The following is a 22,221-nucleotide window of genomic DNA, read 5'->3' as shown; positions in this document are numbered from 1 at the left end:
TCTAATAATCTTGAGTATTTGTCCTTTTATTTAGAAGAAAAGTCAGTCACATGTGAACAGATTCTCAAATTCTCATTTGTTTGTGAAAAAAAATAGTTTTTTGTGAAAATCTTCAATTCACATGTGAAACTGTGAGGCAGGAGAGGACACATCTCTCATGTGAGATTTTAAAAGAGATATCAATTTGGCATGAAAAGGCCGTTGGTTCCTTTAAAAATCATTTTTATCTACAAGTTCAAATATGACTGCAAGCCAGAAAGCATGTCTTTTAAGTTCCCTCCACACTTGACTTGATGATGCTCCAAAAACATACTGGCACAACACTGATCTGCCAGGTCTCGCTCTCTCTCTCTCTCAGAGCGTCAGGCAACAGACAGCCTCCTGGCATTTAAACCCTTCGCTCGCCGCCCGCCTGTCTGACCGTCTCCAAGGCGACCAAGTGTAAACCAACAGCAGGAGGCGTGCGGGGGGAAAAAAAAAAGAAGAAGAAGAAAGGAGAGGAAACTCTAGAGTGGAGAGTCTGCTGAAAAGGACCAAAGGCTTGGCTTTTCAGATGTCAACAGACGGAGGCATAAAGCTGGAATAATTCACCAGGGAATGTGAAGACATGACATCAGTACAGTGAGTAAAGAAAAGCTCATTATGAACATTTTATTTCATTTATGTGAGTCTTATTCTAAAGCAGGTGGAAGCAAAACTAACACATATGTTTAATGTCTAAAAAGTTGCTTCCTATTTTTCAAAACTGTGCTTCTTTCTAATAACTTTTTACACGCTGAAGCATTAAAACACTTCGGCCATCTTGACTGTTGCTCTGTTAGTGTTGTCAAACATTAAGCCAGAGTGAGTCCAGCCCTCCAAGAGTTGTGTCTATTGTGCACACACACACTCACAAACACACACACACACACACAGGTACGCCCACTCATTGTTCAATGGAGGAGAAGCTCATTAATGGATGATTATTATATCACTCTGATTAGGTAATAATGTGTGAGAATAACCTGCCCGTGCTCTCCGGGGGACCAGTGGATCATTAGAGACCAACATCACGGGACAAACATCCCGGTCACGATCACACAAACACACAGACTGACTCAGACGCTCGGCTGAACGACAGGCGCCGTGTTTACGATCACTTATTTGCCTTTTTTTTTTCTGCAAAAACTCAAGTGTGGCCTGACCTCCTGCTCAGACTCTTCTGACTGGAAACGTGTCGACTATGGAGAGAGGTGAGAAGAAAAGGAGTGTCGATGCGATGCCGAAAAGAGAGCAGGGAGCGGTGGAGGGAAGTGAAGAAGAGGTGGAGGTCTCGGACGCTGAAGATGAGGAGGAGCAGGGATCTACCCCGCTCATTGCCGCCTGTCGTAGAGGCAGGGCCGAGGTATGTGCAGCCTAGATTGCCCCAAAAAAACTTGGGATGCTGCGTAAAGTGGGCTCAGGAACACACAGCATCCCAACTGTTCGGATGTATGTGTGTGTGTGAGAGTGTTTGACGCCTATTGTTTTGTAATCGTGCTTTAGTTTGGGTTGCCCAGCTAAACAGGCCTTTCACCCGACCATTGCTCAGTGGAAAGTTCCTACAGGTGAGGTCAGCTTTCCGGCATTGGCAGGCTGTACATTTCCTATCAATAACAACAACATGTGCTAATGTGCATGTGGGATCTGTGTGACTTGGATCTCGCTCCTGACGTAACTCCTCTGCATCCCCTCGGGGAGCTGTTGCATTCAAAACAAGCAGGTGACTCACCGGTAACAAAGGAGAGACACTCCCCTCGTGGTCCCCTGTGGAGTGAGACAATCACAGAACATAACTGATGATATTTTGAAACAGCAACTTAAACACTTAAATCAAAAGGACAGAGTTTAAACACTTAAATAGCCAGATTTTTATGAATGAAGAAAATGTATGTATCTTCTTTTCATCCACCAGTTTAAGTCTCCTAAATGTCCTCTCATGTGTTCCTGCTGCTGTTGCTAACAGGTGGCAGAGCGGCTCCTGAGGGCCGGTGCTGACGTGACCCTGTGTGACTGCAGCCGGCAGACGGCGCTCCACGCAAGTCCTCCCAAGCTCCGGGAAAAACTGTTGGGATGGATGTGGAGGCCTCATCTGCCTCCCAAGGCTCGGCTGCTGCAGGCTGCCTGGCAGGGAGACCTGCGCTCCCTGAGGAACCTGCTGGTAAGACTCCCACACACCAGGCGGTAGATGATTCCCCCCGGTGAGCTGTTACGAAAAACACATCCGGGAATCCTGTCTGTTTTTATGTGTAACGCGTGTCGTCGAAATGGATTGAATGAATCTTACTCCTTACATTAAATTGATGATTTAACAGAGTTATGAGGTGACACATGAACACAAGGTTTTAGCAGACCACAAACAAAAGCACAGCTATGCATGAGGCTGCAGGCATTACAGATGAGTTGTCTTTGTAAATGTGTCTTTGCTATGTTCCGCTTTTACTTTCACACAAGTGCTGGTTTGCTGCGTATTAATCCCGCCTGTGTCTGTCTGCACGTGTCAGACTCAGGCGGACTGGGTGGATGTGGACGTTCCAAACAGCGACGGTGTGACAGCTCTGATGCTCGCTGTCAGGGACGTTGACCTGTTTGAGGGCATAGCCACGCCGCTGCCGTGGGAGTACAGACCTGTGGAAGTGGCAAAGGAGCTGCTGGGACTCTCGGCGTAAGAAATAAAAACACATATTCATGCACTGATATACTGTACAGACAAGCACTGTAGAGTTTAGAGTCACAGTTTCAGCAATTGCCAGCTTGTGTATTTGTTCAGTCCTCCTTGAATGAAACAACTTTTTAAATGCACGTTTTGCACACTTCAGCAGACCAAGTTCAGATTTATGTGTAAAGGAAACTCATTTTGAAATGACGTTTTCTGTTTCTAAACTTTTTCAACCAGCGATCTGCAGGCAGCCGACCACAGCGGCTGTTCCGCTCTGCACTACGCTGCTAACATCAGCAGCCCTCTGAAGGACGACATCATTCACGTGATGGTCGAGGCCCTGAGTCACACAGGTGCGCACCTCTCTGCTCATGCTGTGCTAAATATAGAAGGATTGTTTGCCGGCAAGTTCGCCTTATCAAGTCCATATTGCGCTGCCCCTATGTGATCAGAAAATCTAGTAATGCTGCTTTAAAGCTGTGGGAAAATTCTGATCTCCATTCAGACGGTTCATGTGATTTTTCATTGGGAAAGTCGGGATTATTCGGTAATTTGTACATTCTTATGTTTCTTTCACAATTATTATAATCTGATTAGAGTTATGAAGTCAACCAATGTTTTTTGTAAGATGAAAAAGGATCCTGAGCTCCAGCGTTTCCCACAATCCACAGCGCCACACTGCTTCCCTTCTGTGCCCTGTTTTTCTCTTCTGACCAACAACAAAATAAGACCGGAAACACGTCGTAAAGAACATGTGATGGAAACAGACATGATGCTTTCGTAGGCCTTCTTACTAAACAGCACGCACGCGTCTACACCTTTATTCATAGCTTCCTATTCACACACTTTTTTTCTCTTTCACACACATTTTGTCGTACACACCAACAACGTACCACGCTTATTCATAATCCTGTTTTTCAGAGTAAAACCTCCTCGGTTGCGCTCAAAGCCGTCACTTATGTGGGTGGGTGTAAGAAAGGCTTGTTTGTCTATGTGTGAGCCACCACGCTGCTGAGAGCCGTCACGAGAGAGAGCGTGAGTCAGAGTTTGTGCCGTGGACGGAGACACAGAACAAGGTGACACAGTGGGGGGATGTGGAGAGAGAGATGAAAACAAACAGAAAGGTTTTTCGACCCTCAGAACACTTCCTCACCTTGTGTAAACGATTCAGGGTCCATGGGTGGGGACCCAAACGTGGAATTCAAAGTGCTTTTTTTCTTGACCTGCTTTGGTTGTAACTGGGAGGAAAGTTGAGTTTTTTTCCTTTTAAATGTGTCAATAAAGGCCACACAGAGTTATACTAATTTCTGATTTCGTGCAGATGCTGCCCCCATGTCCCTCCTAGCTCAAGATCTGGACTCGGAGTTTGAAGATTCGGACATAGAGTTGGACCTCGAGAGCTTCTGTCCCGATCGGTCCACAGCTGCCTCCCCCACGCACACACCGAGCCAGCAGCATCGCTTTCTACTCTACAGCAACACGGGGGTGAGTGATCCAGATGTCAAGGCCTTTGTCATCTCTCCTCAGAGCTTTGGGACGAGACGTCGCCTGTATTCAGTAGCTGATTCACTGAATTGGCAAGATTTTAGCTAGTGAGACTAACAAGGCAGTAAGCATGTGTTCAGTCTGCTCTCAGGCAGTAAGACGGCACCCAGAAGACAAATATGTGGAAGCAGTAATTGGCTGTTTGGATAAGTGTGTGTGCACGTGTCTGTGTGTGTGTGTGGAGGAGGGGTGCTCTGGGTAGCTGACACTTGGCTGCCATACTGCCGTATTATGGGTGTTTATGGAGCAGATGAGCAGGGCAGCTGGTGGGCTGGAGGAGAAGAGCAGGTGGTTTACAGGGGGGAAATGCTGCAGGAGTGTAATGTGGTGTGTAGCGCTGAAGCTCCCAAGAATATAAACTTTCTGACCTCACATTTATGCTGCAGGACCTCTACAGTCTGGGACATGTAATAAATTAATTGCTTGCCTTTGTTCTTTCCAGGAAGTGCTGGAGTCTCCAGGGAACCCTCCACAATCAGACCACCATAAAGACCTCGACCAAGGTAAGGACTCCTGCAGTTTTACTGGTGCGAGTGATTAAGGTGTGGACTATCAGTGTATGAAAATGGAGTCTAAGTTTTATATTTCCTTTGTGGGCTTACTGAGGACAAAAATGTCTTTCTTTAGACATAGAGGATAAAAGGGGTTGGAAACAGAACACGACAAGGGGACATGATTTTCTTATAAAATATATTGGTCAGCTCCCAAACAGGCCGTCAGATAAAATCACCTTCCAAAGGGAGGCGACTGAGGGAGGCGTGACTTGGTAGGAGGGGTCTCCTCACACACAATACGACCTCTCAGCTGAGAAACATGCCCACCGGCTTGCATCTCAGCCACATGAGCATGGCCGAGAGGCAGAGAGGAGAGAGTCACAGCGAGGACCGGACATGTTGAGGATACGGAAATGAAAGACAGATTATAGGTGTAATCATTAGGTCAGCAGAGAGAGGAAGAATCTGATTAAGTCCTTAAACGTGGTCTCGATATGGGAGCAGAGTGGGACAATAAGAAGCTGAGAAAAGGGTAAGCACATTTCTGTGTTACGATGTGGATTTGGCGTCTAGAAACACTTCAGATGTGTTGCCTGTCAACTGACACAGGTGCAGCTTCATCAAACTGCTTCAAAAACCTTAAGGAAATGCAAAGTGAAGTCAGGTTTCGGGTTGTTGCTATTTATGTTTTGTGGCATTTCTTTAAAATCGTGTTATTTTTTCGGAACAATGTTTTTGTAAATGCAAATACGTAACTGAGTTTAACATTTGTTGTAGAACTGTGAGCACTGAAAATACAATAGATTTCTAATTGGTGGGTGTAACTGTGTGTGTGTGTGTGTGTGTGTGTGTGTGTGTGTGTGCGTGCGTGCGTGTGTGTGTGTGTGTGTCTGCAGCAGATAAGGGAATTCCCCTCTGTTTCCAAAACGCCATGGAAACGCTGAGAGACATCAGGCAAGCCTACCAGGAGGCAGGGAGGGGAAGCAGGTGGGGCGAGAGAAACCTCACAATCTGTTACACACACACACACACACATACTTGCTATTGATACACAATTATTTACAAGCTGATGTCACTGAGCTGATTTCATTTACATATGAAAAACATCGACATCTGTTCATACGTAACCACAAACAATTTGTGCGCGTACAGTAAACTCTCCGTCCCCCCCCAACACACAGTCACTTGTATAAACAACACACTCTCCTCAGGCCAGTCAACAACAGCCTCTTACTTCTGCATGTGCAGCACAAGAGTGTCCTATCTGGTTACACTGCTGTCCTGTCTGCAGGCACCTGTCACTGTGTCCAGAGGACAACCTGTTCTCCCAAAACAGGTTAGAAACATAGAGACAGGGGGAGAGAGGGCTCGGCTGAATCAGCCCATTGTCTGTTATGTGGAGCTCTCACCACTGAATCAAGTCCAAACTCTCCGAGGAGAATAAAGGTCTTTGAGCGGGTCTCTAATTTCATAGCATCAGCTTCCAGTAACACAGAGAGATGGGAGGAAATGAGGATTTTGGCGTAATGTTCACTTCAACACGAGGCAATGAAGCTCATCAGCATTTGTAATTTTATTGTAATATTGTTGATGGGAACACAATGAGTCCCTTCTAGTCAAAGGCCAAATGAAGTGTGTTTGTGTTTTCAGAGGTTTGTTTCTGCCGAGCCTGAGCAACAACAGCCGGCGCTGGAGCCAACCAGATCCTGCTCCATCATGTGGTCTGCTGAGTACCAGGACCTCCTGCCTCCCAGTACCCCCCGGACACAGGTAACACACTGCAGCTGGGCTCATTATTCAGGCATACAGCACAGGCTCTGGTGCTCTCCCTTCATTTCTTCCCTTCCCCTTTCCCCTAACAACTGTGTTCAGCTCTGCCAAACTGCTACAGTCAAGTTGATAAATTGGAGGGAAGATAAATCTACTTTTTTATACCAAAAGTTAGTAGAATAAGTAATGTCAGAGCTCTGCTTCCATCGGTAAACGGCTCCTGTTCAGAGCAGAATCCGATGTGATCCAGGGTGTTAATACCTCCAGAAGGTCTGGCTCTGCACCTGACAAATGTCATTTATGCCATTTGTTTTTTCTTTTGGACATAAGTTGGGAAGGACAAAAAACTGCCAGTGTATGACAGGTCAAACAAGAGCAGGTACATTAACATCAGAGATCAGAGCTGAGAAAAAAAAAGAAAAAAAAACAGTGTCAGCCTCCACCTAATTTCCTCCACCTGTCAGTGGTGGAAATTAAACATTGACCGAAATAGACTGAAAGAAGACTAACCTCTCCTTTAGTCTTCTTGATCTATGCCCAGCCTGAGTCGTTGGCACTTCTAAACTATTTCTTGTTAAATTAAAAGACAACACAGACGTCTGAGTGATTGTAAACCACATACCCTGGACCTGAACCTGAAGATTTCAGGCTTAACGTTTTAGGGTTTGGTTACACTTTGAACCCTCACGTCTCCTACACCCTTTAATTGTGGTGGTTGGATGTGCGTGATAAAGTCAACAGTGAAAAGTAATTATTAATCCAAAGAAATTATTGAGCTATTAATATTTGACCTGTAATGTGAAGAACAACTGATTTGTATGCATGTATTCCTTTGGAGCAACTGGAAATCTTCTTACTGCCCTTTCCTTTTCTGATCATTCCAATCTCTTTAGTTCAGAAGACACAAGACATCAGTGGTAAACTTCAAAAGTCTTTGAAATGTGATTTCAAATTGTCCCTCACAGGCAGAGAACAAGAAGTGTGATTGCTGCATCCCCGTCCTCCCCCAGCCTGCTGTCTGTGGCCAAGTCCAGCCAGCTCAGCCAATCAGCCCCCAGCATCATGGAACCACTGCTGTCTTCAAACACCATGATCCAGGCCAGGGCGCACATCCAGACACGTACGTAAATGTTCCAGCTCAAGCGTCCAAGCTTCTGAACAAGATAATCAGTTTGCTAAATCAGACAGCTTTGACACATTTATTTTTAAGACTTAGAAAGCAGTGCAGTTCGTATGGCATTATGCCTGTTGGTATGTCATTTTAAATATATAATCTCTTCCCCTCAACAGGACTGGGTTCTCAAGACAATGTAAATGAACAAAAGGTACATTTCAAACACAAAACCTCCTGATATCAGCTTCACCAACGTTTTCTTTACATACTTGTATTCCTTCCAAATTAATCATCAATGTCCTTATTCTTCGCAGCTCTCACAGGGTCTCTTGCCGACTCTGCATCCCAGAACACCAAAGCTGTTGGCACCGCTCGACGGCAGGCCAAGGGATGTTGCCGCTCTGCCAGCACTGAAGCACCACGTTCCCCTTAAGCCCATCAGCCGGAGCCCCCTGTGCTCCAGGACCCGATTGAGGAGAGAGGGACTATCCTGGGGCAGCCCACGTACTGGCCCTCTGAGCACTAAGGGTGGTAGTGAGGAGAGCGGGTCCAGCAGCAGCAGCCATAGTTCCATCGATCTGGAGGATGAGGAGGAGGAAGATGAGAGAACTTCCGGCGGGAGTCACCTGAAGTTCGTCAAATTGTTGCAGCATTCAAACAATGTAAGCTGCACCGAGACTGATTCAGTCGGCGAGACAAGGCAGGATTTTAATGTTCGGACAAGGATCAGTCATATTCCAGAGCCTATCAATCATGCAGGTAATCGTTTCGGCACTGAAAAAGCTTCAAACTCTCACTGTGAAGGCAAAGCCAGCAATGTGAATTACACAAAAGAGCCTGTTGGCAAGCAAGGAGACACTGTGAACACGGAAATACCTATCACATCAATGTCTAAGGAGGAAAAGAACAATGTGGACCACGCCACAGAGCCTGAGGCCGGGATTAGCCACGGGACAAGGTTTGACCAGGGTGATGCTATTACATGCTCTGACAGGAATTACAGCAATAACCTGAACAGCCCAGAAAGAACAAAGAAGGATCTCTGTTCTGAAGGAACCCAGGTAGATAAGCCAATCCCTCGTTGGGAGGATGTAAAGTTAGATACTGACACTGCCGAGGAGAGAGCTGGAAACCTTCTACAGTCCAACGTGGATCACAAGAGAGACAAGGGGATGTTGAAAGCCTTGAAGCCTCTCCGGTGCAAGGAGAGAAGAACCCGAACGAACTGTGAACTAAGAGCAAATATCCAAACGAACCACCAGTCCTTCAACATAGTGGCGCACAAAGACCGCAGCATCCTGAATCGTTCAAAGTCCAAAAGCATTCTGAGGAACTCCACACTTTCCACACAAGTTAAAGACAAAACCAGGAAAAGCCCCGAGCTAATAATCAGCGGAGAGACAGTCGCAAAAGTCAAATCAAAGCTTAAATCCGCCAAAGGTGCTCACTGCGACACCGGCACTCACTCTCCACGGAAGAAGGTGATCGATCATGCTCAGAGCAAGAGAGCAACTCCAGACAAGTTGATCAGATCTCAACAGCACCCACCAGCGACCCGACAAGTAAAGAGACTTGTTGTAGCAGGGACACAAAGATCTAAATCTGCTGTGGACTTTGTCACCTACAAGGACATGTTTCAGCAAATACAGAGTGGAGATGAAGGGCCAGCCATCTATGAGATGTTTGCTGGTCCCATCTACGATAATCTCAGAGTTTCCAGCTCTTGCGACAAAGTTAAGGAGAGACAAGTGCAGTCTGCTAAAGTCAAACACAGACCTTTGAGACAAGCACAGAGGAGAGGTCCAGGGGAGAGGCTGGTCGTTTCGGCTAAAAGCAAATCAAAACCTGCATCCCCGAGGGTGAAGCCTCACCTCACACCCCTACCATGGAAAGACCAACAAAAAATGAAGGATGTGCCGAAACTGGATCGACACACAGAGGATGAGTTAGCTCCTGCAAAGGATTTCTGTCATAATAATTCTCAAGCTCAAATGTTATCTATCATAGAGGAGGCTCTTTCTAGATATGGGTCTGAAACATTAAAATCAGGCGACAAAACACTGATTGCGGCAGCAGTTTCCTCTCGTGATGAAGAGTCACCAAACCCACCAGTTCATGAGCCAGTTTTGTCTCAAAGCCCTCAACAGCCGAAGATCAACACCTGGACTTCGTCTGACAGCAGCAGCCACACCGTCATGTCACCGGTTTACCAGAGGTTTCTGGATGAGGTGGGAGACGGGCCACTTACAGACGACCTTCTGCAGTGTCTGGCCGAGGAGCTGATCTCACTGGACGAGAGGGATGTATCGGTCGGCCCGTGTTCTGACAAGCTGGGAGCAAGCACAGAGTTGTCCAACAGGGAAGATGATCCTGTATTGGAAAGAGATGCATTCCCTGAGGTAAACTATTCTGATGATATTGATTTTAATCTAAATGTTAATCCTTAGTTTAAGTTCACTCATACATATACATATCTATAATCTTTGGCGTGAGTTGCAGAGTTGCGACATTCAGCTTGTGGGGCTCAAAACACATTTGAAAAGCAATTCAGCAGCGTTTCTCACCAGAAATCACGACAAGCATTTGAATATATGAACTATTTTTATTTCTACCGACTTCAACCCACCAACCGTATCACCATGAAGAAGGAAGTATGCATCTACTCATGGATGAGGGGCTAGCTAGCTAAGCTGACTAAGCTAGCTATCGTTATAACTTAGCTGATGAGTAAGTTCTCGATGTTTATAATGACTGTGTCACAAACTAAAACAGTGGAAGAGGAGAAATGTGCATTTTTGATTTTGGGGTTTACTGTTCCTTTAAGGATTCAAAATTGGGTCTACACGATTAATAACAAGTTGTACCAGTGTAACAGCTTTATGTTATTTTGACATTATTGTGAAACAAGTGTTCTTCCAAGTGAAGAAAATTGACTAAAGAAAATGTTCATGAAATATAAGGTTCAACCCAAAACCACTTTCACACGGTTACTTACAAATATTAAGACGCTATGACGTTCTCATGTGCCTACTAATCTCTTAAGAATCAACTTAACATTTTCAACAAACTAATTCAACACCCCGAGAAACCAGATTATCTTGATCCACCAAAGCTTCAAAGACACAGATTTTTTTCCGAGGCTTTGCAAATTCGTCAGTGATTTCCGGTTGATAATCCAAGTCACCCCACTTTCTCGTTTACTTTGCTGATATTCGTTGTGTTATTGCAGGTCAATTCAACATACAGTGCTGCTCTGCTTGGCTCTGGGTTGGTTGTCGACGACGCCATCACATGGACAAAGGGGGAAGTACTCGGCAGGGGAGCCTACGGAACAGTAAGTGTGCTAATTTAGAACTATATTTAATCTGAAAACATCATAGGCACAGCAGCAGGTACTGATGTTTAACTAACCCTGACAATCACTGCTGCCTTCTCACCAGGTGCACTGTGGCCTGACCAGCCAGGGCCAGCTGATAGCTGTGAAGCAGGTGAGCCTGGACGCCTCCGACCCCGATGCTGCAAAGAGGGAGTACAGTCGCCTGCAGGGGGAAGTGGAGCTGCTTAAAACCTTGAGACACAGCAACATCGTGGGCTTCCTGGGGACCTCACTCAATCAGCATGTGGTCTCCATCTTCATGGAGTACATCCCTGGAGGATCCATCGCTAGCATCCTTCACAGGTTAGGTTGATCCGAGATACCTTCACAACTTGCCCAGAAGTATCTGTTGAAGCACTGAACCTGACCTAAAGTCTTATGAGTCTTTAACACACACTGTCCCCTTTCCCACCTTCAGGTTTGGTCCTCTGCCAGAGCCTGTTCTGGCTCTATACACCCATCAGATCCTGGAAGGGGTGGCCTTCCTGCACCTGAACAGGGTGATTCATCGTGACTTGAAAGGAAACAACGTCATGCTGATGCCCACCGGTGTCATCAAGCTCATCGACTTTGGCTGCGCCCGTCGGCTCAGCTGTCTGAACCACACAGCGAGCAACAGTGGAGATCTGCTCAAATCTGTCCACGGGACACCGTATTGGATGGCACCGGAGGTAGATTAAGAGTTTGTTCGGGTTTTCCTCTCGGCTGGGAAGATTCTGTTTAATTGGTCAGCTGAACTTTAAATTGGAATTTTTCTTTCCACTCCTCAGGTTATCAGTGAGACGGGATATGGCAGGAAGTCAGATATTTGGAGTGTGGGTTGCACAGTGTTTGAGATGGCCACAGGGAAACCACCACTGGCACACATGGACAAGATGGCTGCCTTGTTCTACATTGGCGCTCAGAGAGGGTTGATGCCCTCTTTGCCAGATGGGTTTTCGGATAACGCCAAGGATTTTGTAAATATCTGCTTGACAAGGTGAGACCTGTTGTCTTCCTGAGTCCAAACTCAAATGTTGTTACAGTAAATGTAAGGCCTTCCATACAATCACTTACCCTATAAACCTATACCTGACTGATTTACAGAGTCCACACTTTTTTGGAATCAGGGATGTAATTATAATGAAAAACTATACTTACATGACCTTGACACTTCAGGGAATATTTTTCTATTTATAGACCTGATTTGAAATAAAGTTCCCTTGTTTTTTGTGTTTTCCCTCAACTCCAGTGACCAGAGATTACGGCCATCTGCAGACCAGCTGCTGAAGCATTCGTTCATCCCCCAAAATGAGGCCGCAGTGAACTCCTGGGCAACACAGAAAAAGAACTGCTGTGGCCACTCAGAGTGTCGATAACAAGGACGGATTCGTTTTAATTTCACAGGGATATTAAACGATTTAATTCAGACTGATGACTCAGAACATAAAGTATTTTTTTGTGACCCTTTAAGGGCCGTCGCCACCTTTTCCCAGTGATGCATCAGTAGTGTGTTTGGAGCACTTCTGCATGAGAAGCACTTTTATACATTTCACTTGGTAAAACAATATAACCTTTAAAATGTGAAGCAATAGATGCCAGACTTTTGTTACTGATTTGGGGTATTTTCTATAGCAATTTTATAAATGTGCCAATCATATGCCTTAAAGAGGCAGTTCCCCCCAGAATCAAAACCACATATTTTTCTATTTAATGCTATTAATCCACCTTAATTATTTTGAACTGAGTAGGCAGGTTTTGGAGATATATTGGCTGGAGAGATGTCTGGCTTCTCTCCGATTTAGTGGACCTAACAGACACTCGGCTTGTGGTACTCAAAGTACCCATAAAAAGGTCAAGATAATCCACAGATCTTTTTCAGGAACTAGGATTATTTTCTCTGCATCACCACACAGAGGGAAGCATACGTATGTGCTCATGAAAGTGTGGAATGTGAACATTTGTAGCACCATCTTCTGCTTTGCTGTAACAGCAGCTAGTCATCTACGAGGAGATGCATGCTTCATTCTGTGCAGTGATGTTTAACAAAGAAAATCTGCTGTTGAGATTTCCACATGTTGCAGTTCCATTATACTCCAAAGAAGGCCGATATATTCAAAACTCTGCAGCTGACACCAAAACCATCTAGATGGATAATTAGCACTACAGGTGTCTTTTTCATTCTGGGGTTTACTGGACCTTTAGTTTTACATTTTAACAGTGTAATTAGAGCTTTCTTTACTGGCTGATATTATTAGGTTGTGATTAATGTGTCCAATGCATAGTCCATCTTAAATTATAAACACATTTCCATACTTCTTAATTTCCGTCATTTTTCAGTGCCGAGAATGTGAACTTGTACTTACTCTGATGGCTTATTGACAAATGAGAATGTAAAACTGTGCAAGACATGCAACTTATTAAAACTTTTCATTTCTTTACGTTTCTTTACTCCTTGAATCTAGTAACATGGATACATGCATAATAAAATGACAGCAACAACCAAGGTTTTTATACTGTGTCAGGGTAGCGCCAACTTTGTAGTTTATTTGTAATACTGAAGTGAAAACGGGGGAAAAGGATGCAAAGAGTGGGTTCAGCTCATTCGTCCACAACTGCTTTTGTTCAGTGTGCCCAAAATGGGGTAAAAACAACCCGGCCTCAGGTTTGTTGTGCATTTGCACATGAATGAGTAACCCAGTCAAGAACAGAGGGGACACTCATGTCAACATTTGAGAACAATATTGAGTTTAATGTAGAGAACTAATGTAAAGACGTGCCCGGACAGATACATGGCTGTAAATGTAAAGTCAACCAACTGGATGAGGACATCAGTGACAAAACCTATTAGGGACGTCCACATTGCAGATACTTGCGTTACCCAGCAGGTCATGTTGCATATGGCCAATTGCTCAATGTTCTGACAAATCTGGCTCGAATGGAAAACCGATTCCGGAGATTTTTTTTTTTTCTGATTAAAGGTTGATTCAGTAATACATGTTCCCCCTTCATGGGCTGACATCTAAGAGCTACAGCTTCATGTCATGATATTATGTCTGATGCACTTCAAAGTAAAAAGGGTTATGTAAACTTTAATAGCACACTACTATTGTCTGTCAGTTTTTTTTTTTTCTTTTTGAGGCACAACCTTTGGCATCCAGCTTAAGGTCTACTTAGAGGTCCAAAAAAAATTATAATTTTTGGTACAAATTGCATCGCTCTGATGTGATAAGTAGGTGTTGGATGTGCCGGTGTTGCTGCGGGCATCAACTGATATTTCCTGTGATGGGGAAAGCACAGTACGGCGCCCTCTGTAGGAAGGCTGTAAGAAGCACACACCGCTGGAATGCTGCAATCATTCACCCGATGATGCCCAACCAACAAAATAAAAGTATTTTATAGGTATTATAGTTATCTTGTTATACTTACAAGCAGCTCCAAACCTGAGTAGTCATGGTATAGCTTTTTTTTCTCTTTAAACATACAAAAACGTATGTACATTTATCTCCACTTTCTGTAAACAGCAAGTACGTGTTCTCCTTTGAAATCCCTTTGATGATTGAAACATGCAAATCATACGCACAGTACTTAAGTATAAAAAGAAATCAAGACAAGAAAGTAATTGAGGAGATGAAACTTTACACTAAAAAAAAAATGTTTTTGCAGTACTAAATGGAATGCCAGCAAACATAGCTTGAACTCATCTCCAGCTGGCCTATCGGTTTCCTCCATACAACCGCATAAATGTGATTCAATTAAATTACTCTTAAAAAAAATATAGGAGGAAAATGAAGAAAAGCGCACCTTCCATGCCTTTTTATAGTACTTACTAATACTTTTGTTTCCCATATGGAGATCTGAAATGTAGGTAAAGGACTCCAACCCCATGATGAAACCACACACACACTCACACACACACACACCTTTGCACATTCTTAGACTCATTTGAGGATGAAGGAGAACCAAGCAGCAATTCAACACACTAACAGAAAGACAGGACTGAGTACACAACTCAGCAATCTGACAGTCAGGAAGCATATTTTTCTCATCATTCTTGTCTCTCAGAAATTGAGATGTCCAACAATACTTTTGTTTGCAGACTTTTTCTGCCTTTCAATAAAGGGTTTATCATCACATAAAGAGTTATTTTCCTAGGGCACTTAACAGGGAGGTGAGCATAGTCTTCAGAGTCTGTGGGTAGTTTGTTGCCATTTCCATGTGCTGGCCATGGCTGCAGAGAGGTGGACTCAGTGTCTCTGCTCTCCCACTTCATGTGGCGACTCACTAGGAGGAGGGTACTGCTGAGAGGTCCGCAGCCCACCTGAGTATGACAGGAGGGGAGGAGGAGAAACAAGAATAAGGAGGAGGAGGAAGGGGGGGAGGGGGAGGTTAGCCTTAGATCTGCAAGCCAGACGAGACACACTGCAGTACAGGAGAGGAGCAAGGGAGGAGAAAGGGGAGAGAAAAAGCTGTAGTACCTGCAGCACCAGTGCCACCCTTGGAGATTTTGCTCACTTTTGAGCAGGAAGTGGAGAATGCGGAGGAAGGGTGGTGGTTGTGGCTGGCCTCGGCGTGCACTCTCTTGCGCGATGAGGATGAAGACAAAGAGGTGGATCCAGGAGGAGCAAGTGTAGTCCCTTCCATGCTGACCAGTCCTGGAGGACCACGTAGTAGGCCTCCAGGGCCCTCAGGGCCTCCTCGCCCATTCCCACTGTGTGTGTGTGGATGAGGGTGACTGTGCTTGTGATGGCGATGGAGGTTGTGATCTGCTCCACGATGTTGTTTGTCCTTGCTCACCAGAGGGCTGGAATGTTTACTTTTGTTGTTGGCTGCCATGCCTTCATCCGATGAGCTGTGGCGCTCTGATGAGGAGACTTTAATCTTCATTTTAAGCTCATCTTTGCTTGATTGTCCACTTTTATCCAGCTGGGAGCTTCCACCAGGCCCAGGAACAGCCAGGCGGAGTTTGAGCGAGCCTTTGTCCCGTTTGTCACCATGATGGCGCCTTTCTTGCCCTGAAGTTGAGGAGGGGACTTTAATTTTCATTGGGGAGGCAGTGGTGCCTCCAGCACTACCATGGGTTGATTGGTGGGGCTGTAAATGTTTTCTATGGTCTACTTGGCTTGTAAAGGATGGTGCATAGGTAGAAGAGGAGGAAGACGACATATCCCCCCTCACATCAAAGTCCATTACCCCTCCGTGTTGTTCATGACTACGTTTCTGACCAGATACAGACAGCTCTGCATGCTTCTCTCTGTATTTGTCCAGAGACAGCTTCTGAGCTGAAGTAGATTGTGGTGGAGGAGGCTGAGCGGTTTGAAGGTAGGCAGACTGAGGTGGCGGCTGATGCTTGCCCACCGAATTCCCGCCAGCTCCTTTGTGTTCCTGTTTGATAGGGCTGAAGTCAACTGTTTTTTCAGTCCTGTATACTGGTGCATGCTGAAGCAAAGAGGAAGTGGAGGTTTGCAAAGACAGTGGGGGCTCTTGGAGGGGGATGTTGAGGGGTTCCTGTTTTATACAGCTGGAGTACCCTGCTATGCTCTGGTTGCCCTGGGGCCACTCACTGTGGCTACCTGGATTGTATGTGCCAGCCAAGCTGTCCAGAGACAGGGATGCAGTGAAGGAGCCGCCTCCTTTGGAAAAACTTGGGTTGGAGGAGAGTCCTGGGAGCGAAGACTCACCATCTGACAGCATGGAGGGCCCAGGAAAGGAGTTGTCTGACAACTGAGAGCTCTCAGACTTGGGCTTCTTGGCAGCTTGTGTTGCCTAAAGAGTAGACAGATTTGTAACCCTGTTTAGAGCTTGATTTTACTTTGCGTTAAGCAGACAGTGGTTTAACACTGGAAGTGGCAAATATGTCTTTCAAAGGCATGAAACAGAACAGAAACATATCCTACCCGCCAGTTGCGTATCCTCTTTAAACGGCTGGGTGTCTTCTCCAGAATTTGCAGAAACTCATGGGTCAATTCTACAAATACAAGAAAATTGACATCAAATAACTTATTCAATGTAACTCATCATGGAAAAAGGAAAATACATTATTCAATCTCACCATCAAGCAGCTCGAGAGTGACAGAGTTGTCCACGTACTCCCACCAGTGTTTTCCGTCAGTGGAAACTGGGATTTCCCAGTTGGACCACTTACATGCCAGGTGGATGCAAACACAGGCGATCACTGTCGGCTTGTACTGGAGGCAGAAGGTAGTGAGGTGTAGACTGCATAGTGTGTGAGGATATGCGTAAGTGATGAGTGTGTGCAGTGTGTGCAAGAAAGAATGAATGTGAGGGTACAGGCATGTGCCAGGCCAGGTGTTCGTCACAATTGGTTCCACATGTGGAGAAAAGAGAAAGAAAAGAAACACAAGAGGGAGCATACAGGTTTAATCAACTGTAGGCTTTGGTTGGAGAAGATAATGCTATCTGTTGAAACATCAAACTGTGATCATAACGGCTCATTTCAAAAACAGGTCAAAATACACATGAACTAACTTCGTGATTTCTGCGATGTAATGGAAAGTAAGTGACACTTATTTATGTTTAACAGCTGGTCTAAATGCTGGGACATAATAAGAAAAATGAGGGAAGTGGGGAGGGGGCCACGTGTGGCCTTGCCATTGTGAAACACTGAACCATGGGGCCACCCATGTGACAGTTGCATCATTGTACAGCTAACTGACAGGGGGCTGCCCCTACAAACCTCTATGTGCTTGCCTCTCTTTTTTTAAAAGACTGTGTTAAAAGGGATAAATCTAGCGTTTCTTGAAGTGTAAACATTGTCTCAACACTGAGAGCCTTACTATTTCGAAAATCGTAGCTAATCTAATCTGAATGATGACCCAGTGGTAAAATCACCTTTTCATAAACATAAAAAGAACTAGCCATAACTTTTTTTTATCGCTGCACTTTAAAACAAGTACAATGTCTGGAGTCTGGTCTATCACATTACAGTGACCTTGAACAACGCTAACAGCGATGGTAAACAACCAACAAGCCTAATCATTTAAAATATTAGGAATGATTATTCTTGACTACATCAAAAACATACATTTGTTAGCATATGGAGCTATTTTTAGAACGGTCATTGGCTTTCCATCTTTAAAAGTGTAACAAGCAATTCTGGAGAAGAGAGTTGGTTGCCGAGTCTCATTCCAAGGTCATAAAATACTGAGTCTTCAGTTGGTGGGCCAGGTAAGACCACCAACGCAAGCCACCTTTATTTGAATGAGACTCCACAACAATTATTCTCTAGAAACCCTTGCTGCAGCTTTAATTACTGCCAGCTCAGTGTAAGACTACTAACAGTCAGCATCCAGACATTGTCAACTGATTTGAAGTACATATAGCTGTAGAAAAAGTTAATTACATTCTAAAAAATCCTTTCCACCACCGCCTACTATAAACAAACCCTTTAAGGACCCAGATTTCCAACTACAAGACATGTTTTCCTCACTTTAGAATCAAATCTAATCACCAAATATGTAAGAGACACTGAAATAGTAGGCATTACATATTCTGGAGGTCCTTAATGGGTCATTATTCTTGTCACATCTATCACGTGTACTACATGTATGAAAGAATGTTGTAGAGGAGCGAGAAAATGTGCAAAGGCGAGCAAATATTGCATACTGTGAAAAATATTTGAGGAGATAATGCATTTTTAACAAATGGATATGAAAAAGAAATAAATGTAAAAATGTATTTGCGGTACTTACCGGAAGCACTTCTACGAGAAATGTTTACATCTGTGAAATCTTTAGCTGCTATTCAGGCTACCAAAGTGTCTTTCTTTTAGACTTATGCACTTTTTCGCAACCGAACAAACATGTGGGTTTCAAGCGCACCACTACACTTCACATCTTGCATTCAACCCATCTGTGCCAACACGTGGTCCCTTGTACAATACACCGCACTGCGACTGGGGCCGGAAACGCTACAAGCCACCCTGTCCCGCTCCCTTTGAACAAAGGAGGGAAGCTGAGGGGAGAAGGCAAGCATCCCAACAACCACCAGCGCAAGTAGGGCCCGTTGGACACTGATAGGGTACCCTGCATTACAGGAAGCTATGGTGTGCAGTCAAAGTGCAACAAAGGAGGGGCAGGATAACAACCTGTTGGTAGCCATGAAATAGGAAGTCTGTGCCAGATCCTTGCTTGCTGTAAGAGAGAAACAGAAAAAGAGAAAAACAGGGAAGAAAAAAATGATTTACATTTCTGCAAGACAAAGCATTTAACTATCATTAGATCAGGAACTGAATGTGATTTTCAATGCACTGATTAAGCCTGGGCCAAGACTGAAACGACACTTGGTGCCTAATTTAAATTGCACTGCACATTAAATTTAAATGTGTTTTTTTATACATATTTGCCACATTGTGTTTCTTTGCAGAGCTTTAATGAATGTCAGTAGGCAGGATTGGTGGAGTGGAGCGACGGCAGATTGTCCACTAGTTAATCAATCGCAGACTGGGTCTCTCTTGGACTTCTGCCAAAAAAAAAAAGCTAAATTGTGTTGCCAAATGTAAGTGAGCAGCCATTAATATACCTGGGCTGCATGCCCAAATAAAGTCTGTTTGTCAGAAACACCGTCATTATTTATTCTCTTAAATTTTCTGGTAATTTCAAAAAGAGAAACCTTCCCTAGCCCCCAAATAACAGATACAGGTATCGTGTTCTGGTTCCGCTATCATACAAGATACACAAAACAAATGGCACCCAGAACCACTGATATCTAAGGGGTGTCAGTTTCTAACTTATAGAAGGATATAACAAGAAAAATAATTGCGTTTCAGACTTGGACTTGGCCTAATAAGTGTCAGTAAATGTTGTTCTTAATGTGTTGTATCATACAATGAACTCGAAAGGTCATCAAAAGAGCAAGGTGTGTGTGGTCACGTAACCATTACATCAGCAAGGTTTTGACCCCCCTCCCCACCCATATCTGAGGTGGGACAAACAAGAGCAGAGGGCACAAAGAGCAAAGAAGGAAGCCTCTACCTCGCACTAGCTGGGAACATTTCACCACATCAGTGTGTGGGTGATCAATAGTAATTTCAAAGCCTGGAACAAAATACATGACAGGTGAGTTCAACACAGACACAGTTGGGAGGTGACAGGTCATTTCTTGATGAATCAAACAGTTCAGGTGCTAAATTTTAAGGCTATCGATTAAGAATCTAGTTTGTATCCAAATAGCTGAGCTTGATGGTCAATTCATATATGTACGTTCCAAATGAAGTGCAATCCAATCAGCTTTGACCACTTTCTCTTTGGATAACAGAATGTAATCGATAAGTGAGCCCAAAATGAGGCAGCCATAAAGCAAAATGTTGTCGTGCCGTGACATTAAATAATATTTCCTCACGCCATATCAATAACATGTTTCATGACTATCGATGAGGGAATGACGTGTCACCTTTACATGATTTATCGAAGAATATTGTAATGACAAGATACCCATACAGCAGCTGATAAAACAATTTACTCAACAGGCTGTGACGAATAAATTCAACAGTGATCAGTAGCATTACTCCCTTAGTGATAAAGATAATCCAAAGAAAATTATTATGATAAATAAAACTATCTCTCTCTCAAGTCATCCATTCCAGTCACCACTACTTACCCAGGGTCTGCAGCACTATGGATTCAAGTATCACCAGCTCTTGAGCTTGCTGGAGGTATGCCTGAAGTTTGATAGACAGTCATTACAACACAATTGTAATGAGTCTATTAATCTATCCCCCTAACAACTGTTTCAAAAGGCCAAAAACTCCAAACAAAGAGGCTCATTTTACTGGTAATGCAAGCCTTGTTGGGTGTAACAGTAGGCCGGGGCAGTTAAAATAAGGCCCTTTGTAGAGGGCAAGGGAATTTGGCACAGCCAGGTAAACAAAGGGAAACCATGACCACTGAGAAACTGGAAAGTCAGATGCAGACAGGGGGGGTGAAATCAACCACATAATACGCAAAGCTTCTTGAACTTACATTGCTTTTTGTGTCTAGAGGCGGTTCTTGGGGGTTCAGGCAAGCATGTGCAACCTTGATGACATGTTCGAGTTTCCGGGGTTGTTCTTCCACTTTAGCGGCCAGGAATAGGGTGGTTGGAGATATTATCTGTGCGAAAGTGTCGAGACATTTGAATACATACCAACAGTGTCATTTCAGTGTCAATATGCCAAAATTGTGATACATGTGTTTCAGGTCAAGGCCATGTGTATGAAACAAAATACTTACATTCCTATGGAATTTGGTGAAAGAGTGGTGCATATAAAATCTATGCATGTAAACAATGGCTGTATTTATTGTTAATTGGGAGCTGGAGAGCGAGTCAAGGTAGATTTTAGTTTCACTTGGTGTAAACCACGCTGCCTACAGCAGCAGGGACAGTTAGCTTGCGTGCCCTTACTTCTAGGCAAGACGTGAGATATTCCGGCCACGTACAAAAACAAGTGTAATAAAAACACACATTAAAAACAAAGTAAAGACGTCTGAACAGGTGAGTCAACGACACTGTGACAGTTAAAGCAAGCTAGCTAATTAGGGGGCTCACATTAGCTTCACCATCATTTTACGATACTCGTGTTGGATTAAATTAGCAGCAGTTTGTCAAATACCAACTCTGTGCATCAGTGTATGTATTCCAATGAGGCATAACGTTAATTAATAAACTGAACCCTGTCGAACCGAGAGGTAAAGACACATATTTCTGCGGACAGGGGGGCTAGCAACAGCTGCAACCACGCCAAATGGCCTTTTACGTCAATCCTCTGCTAGCTAGTTAGCATGCTGTATTAGCGCATGGCTACAGATTAAACCACGATATTGAGATGTCACATTTAGATTTTTTATAGATAGACATTATTTCGGAAAGCGGAAAAACTTGACGTACAACACGAAAAAGTCCAAAAGCGGCCTCCCTAACCTCAGCAGTCAGTTTAAATAAGCTAAAGCTAAAGGGGCCCGCTCGATCTGCTAGCGCCATGTCTGCTTGCAGTCCCGTCGAGGGATAAGTTTGTTTACAAAGGATACACGTTGAGTCTCTGACCCATATCTTGGATCAGATTAGCCGCTTGTTGCCGGTAGGAGAGCTCCCGGTCTGGTTCTACTCCACATCGATGGGACGGCGTGTTCTCGAGCTGGTCCCGGGTGAAAAACCATTTCGACGAAGATCCCCGGCACGCCGCCATTGCTTTCCAACGTTCGCTTGGGCATCGAGAAACCGGACGTGACGTCGGTGTCGCACAGGAAACCACATCTTCTTCTTCTTCGAT

General features: G+C 44.4%; 2 protein-coding genes across 12 annotated transcripts; one reads left to right on the top strand and one right to left on the bottom strand.

Moving 5' to 3' along the window:
* Positions 1-434: 434 nt before the first annotated feature.
* map3k19 (mitogen-activated protein kinase kinase kinase 19) lies at positions 435-13,396 on the top strand. Of its 3 annotated transcripts, none has more exons than XM_030427779.1 (17): positions 435-621; positions 1,174-1,384; positions 1,985-2,179; positions 2,523-2,683; positions 2,915-3,030; positions 3,999-4,162; positions 4,665-4,725; positions 5,616-5,703; positions 6,367-6,486; positions 7,452-7,606; positions 7,777-7,811; positions 7,915-9,999; positions 10,830-10,934; positions 11,041-11,279; positions 11,395-11,647; positions 11,747-11,955; positions 12,208-13,396. In XM_030427779.1, the coding sequence occupies exons 2-17, from the start codon at positions 1,223-1,225 to the stop codon at positions 12,332-12,334; spliced, it is 4,275 nt and encodes a 1,424-aa protein (XP_030283639.1). In that variant the 5' UTR covers positions 435-621; positions 1,174-1,222; the 3' UTR covers positions 12,335-13,396. The 3 variants fall into 3 exon arrangements, with proteins under 3 accessions (XP_030283639.1, XP_030283638.1, XP_030283640.1); XM_030427778.1 differs by having other exon boundaries at positions 5,613-5,703; XM_030427780.1 differs by lacking the exons at positions 435-621; positions 1,174-1,384; positions 1,985-2,179; positions 2,523-2,683; positions 2,915-3,030 and adding an exon at positions 3,720-3,922 and having other exon boundaries at positions 5,613-5,703.
* A 67-nt stretch (positions 13,397-13,463) lies between these two features.
* ccnt2a (cyclin T2a) lies at positions 13,464-22,185 on the bottom strand. Of its 9 annotated transcripts, XM_030427782.1 has the most exons (10): positions 21,980-22,185; positions 21,185-21,266; positions 20,936-21,064; positions 20,574-20,634; positions 19,949-20,011; positions 19,063-19,108; positions 17,008-17,171; positions 16,853-16,923; positions 15,434-16,721; positions 13,464-15,276 (listed from the first exon to the last, which is right to left on the bottom strand). In XM_030427782.1, exons 1-10 carry the CDS (start codon positions 22,135-22,137, stop codon positions 15,203-15,205), a joined length of 2,136 nt encoding a protein of 711 aa, XP_030283642.1. In that variant the 5' UTR covers positions 22,138-22,185; the 3' UTR covers positions 13,464-15,202. The 9 variants fall into 9 exon arrangements, 7 of the variants coding, with proteins under 7 accessions (XP_030283642.1, XP_030283641.1, XP_030283643.1 ...); XM_030427781.1 differs by lacking the exon at positions 13,464-15,276 and having other exon boundaries at positions 15,285-16,721; XM_030427783.1 differs by lacking the exons at positions 13,464-15,276; positions 19,949-20,011 and having other exon boundaries at positions 15,285-16,721.
* Positions 22,186-22,221: the final 36 nt, after the last annotated feature.

The sequence above is a fragment of the Sparus aurata genome, chromosome 9, assembly GCF_900880675.1.
Source record: "Sparus aurata chromosome 9, fSpaAur1.1, whole genome shotgun sequence".
Classification (NCBI taxonomy): domain Eukaryota; kingdom Metazoa; phylum Chordata; class Actinopteri; order Spariformes; family Sparidae; genus Sparus; species Sparus aurata.
Note: the sequence above shows the minus strand (reverse complement) of the source record. Positions and strands in the feature narration are given on the sequence as shown.

Coding starts and splice junctions, on each gene's coding strand:
- map3k19 (XM_030427778.1), top strand. CDS start 1,223: ATGGAGAGAGGTGAGAAGAAAAGGAGTGTCGATGCGATGCCGAAAAGA. Junction 1,385..1,984: donor GTCGTAGAGGCAGGGCCGAG/GTATGTGCAGCC, acceptor TGTTGCTAACAG/GTGGCAGAGCGGCTCCTGAG. Junction 2,180..2,522: donor GCTCCCTGAGGAACCTGCTG/GTAAGACTCCCA, acceptor TGCACGTGTCAG/ACTCAGGCGGACTGGGTGGA.
- ccnt2a (XM_030427781.1), bottom strand. CDS start 22,137: ATGGCGGCGTGCCGGGGATCTTCGTCGAAATGGTTTTTCACCCGGGAC. Junction 16,924..17,007: donor CACTCTCGAGCTGCTTGATG/GTGAGATTGAAT, acceptor TTGTATTTGTAG/AATTGACCCATGAGTTTCTG. Junction 16,722..16,852: donor AGAGGATACGCAACTGGCGG/GTAGGATATGTT, acceptor TCTACTCTTTAG/GCAACACAAGCTGCCAAGAA.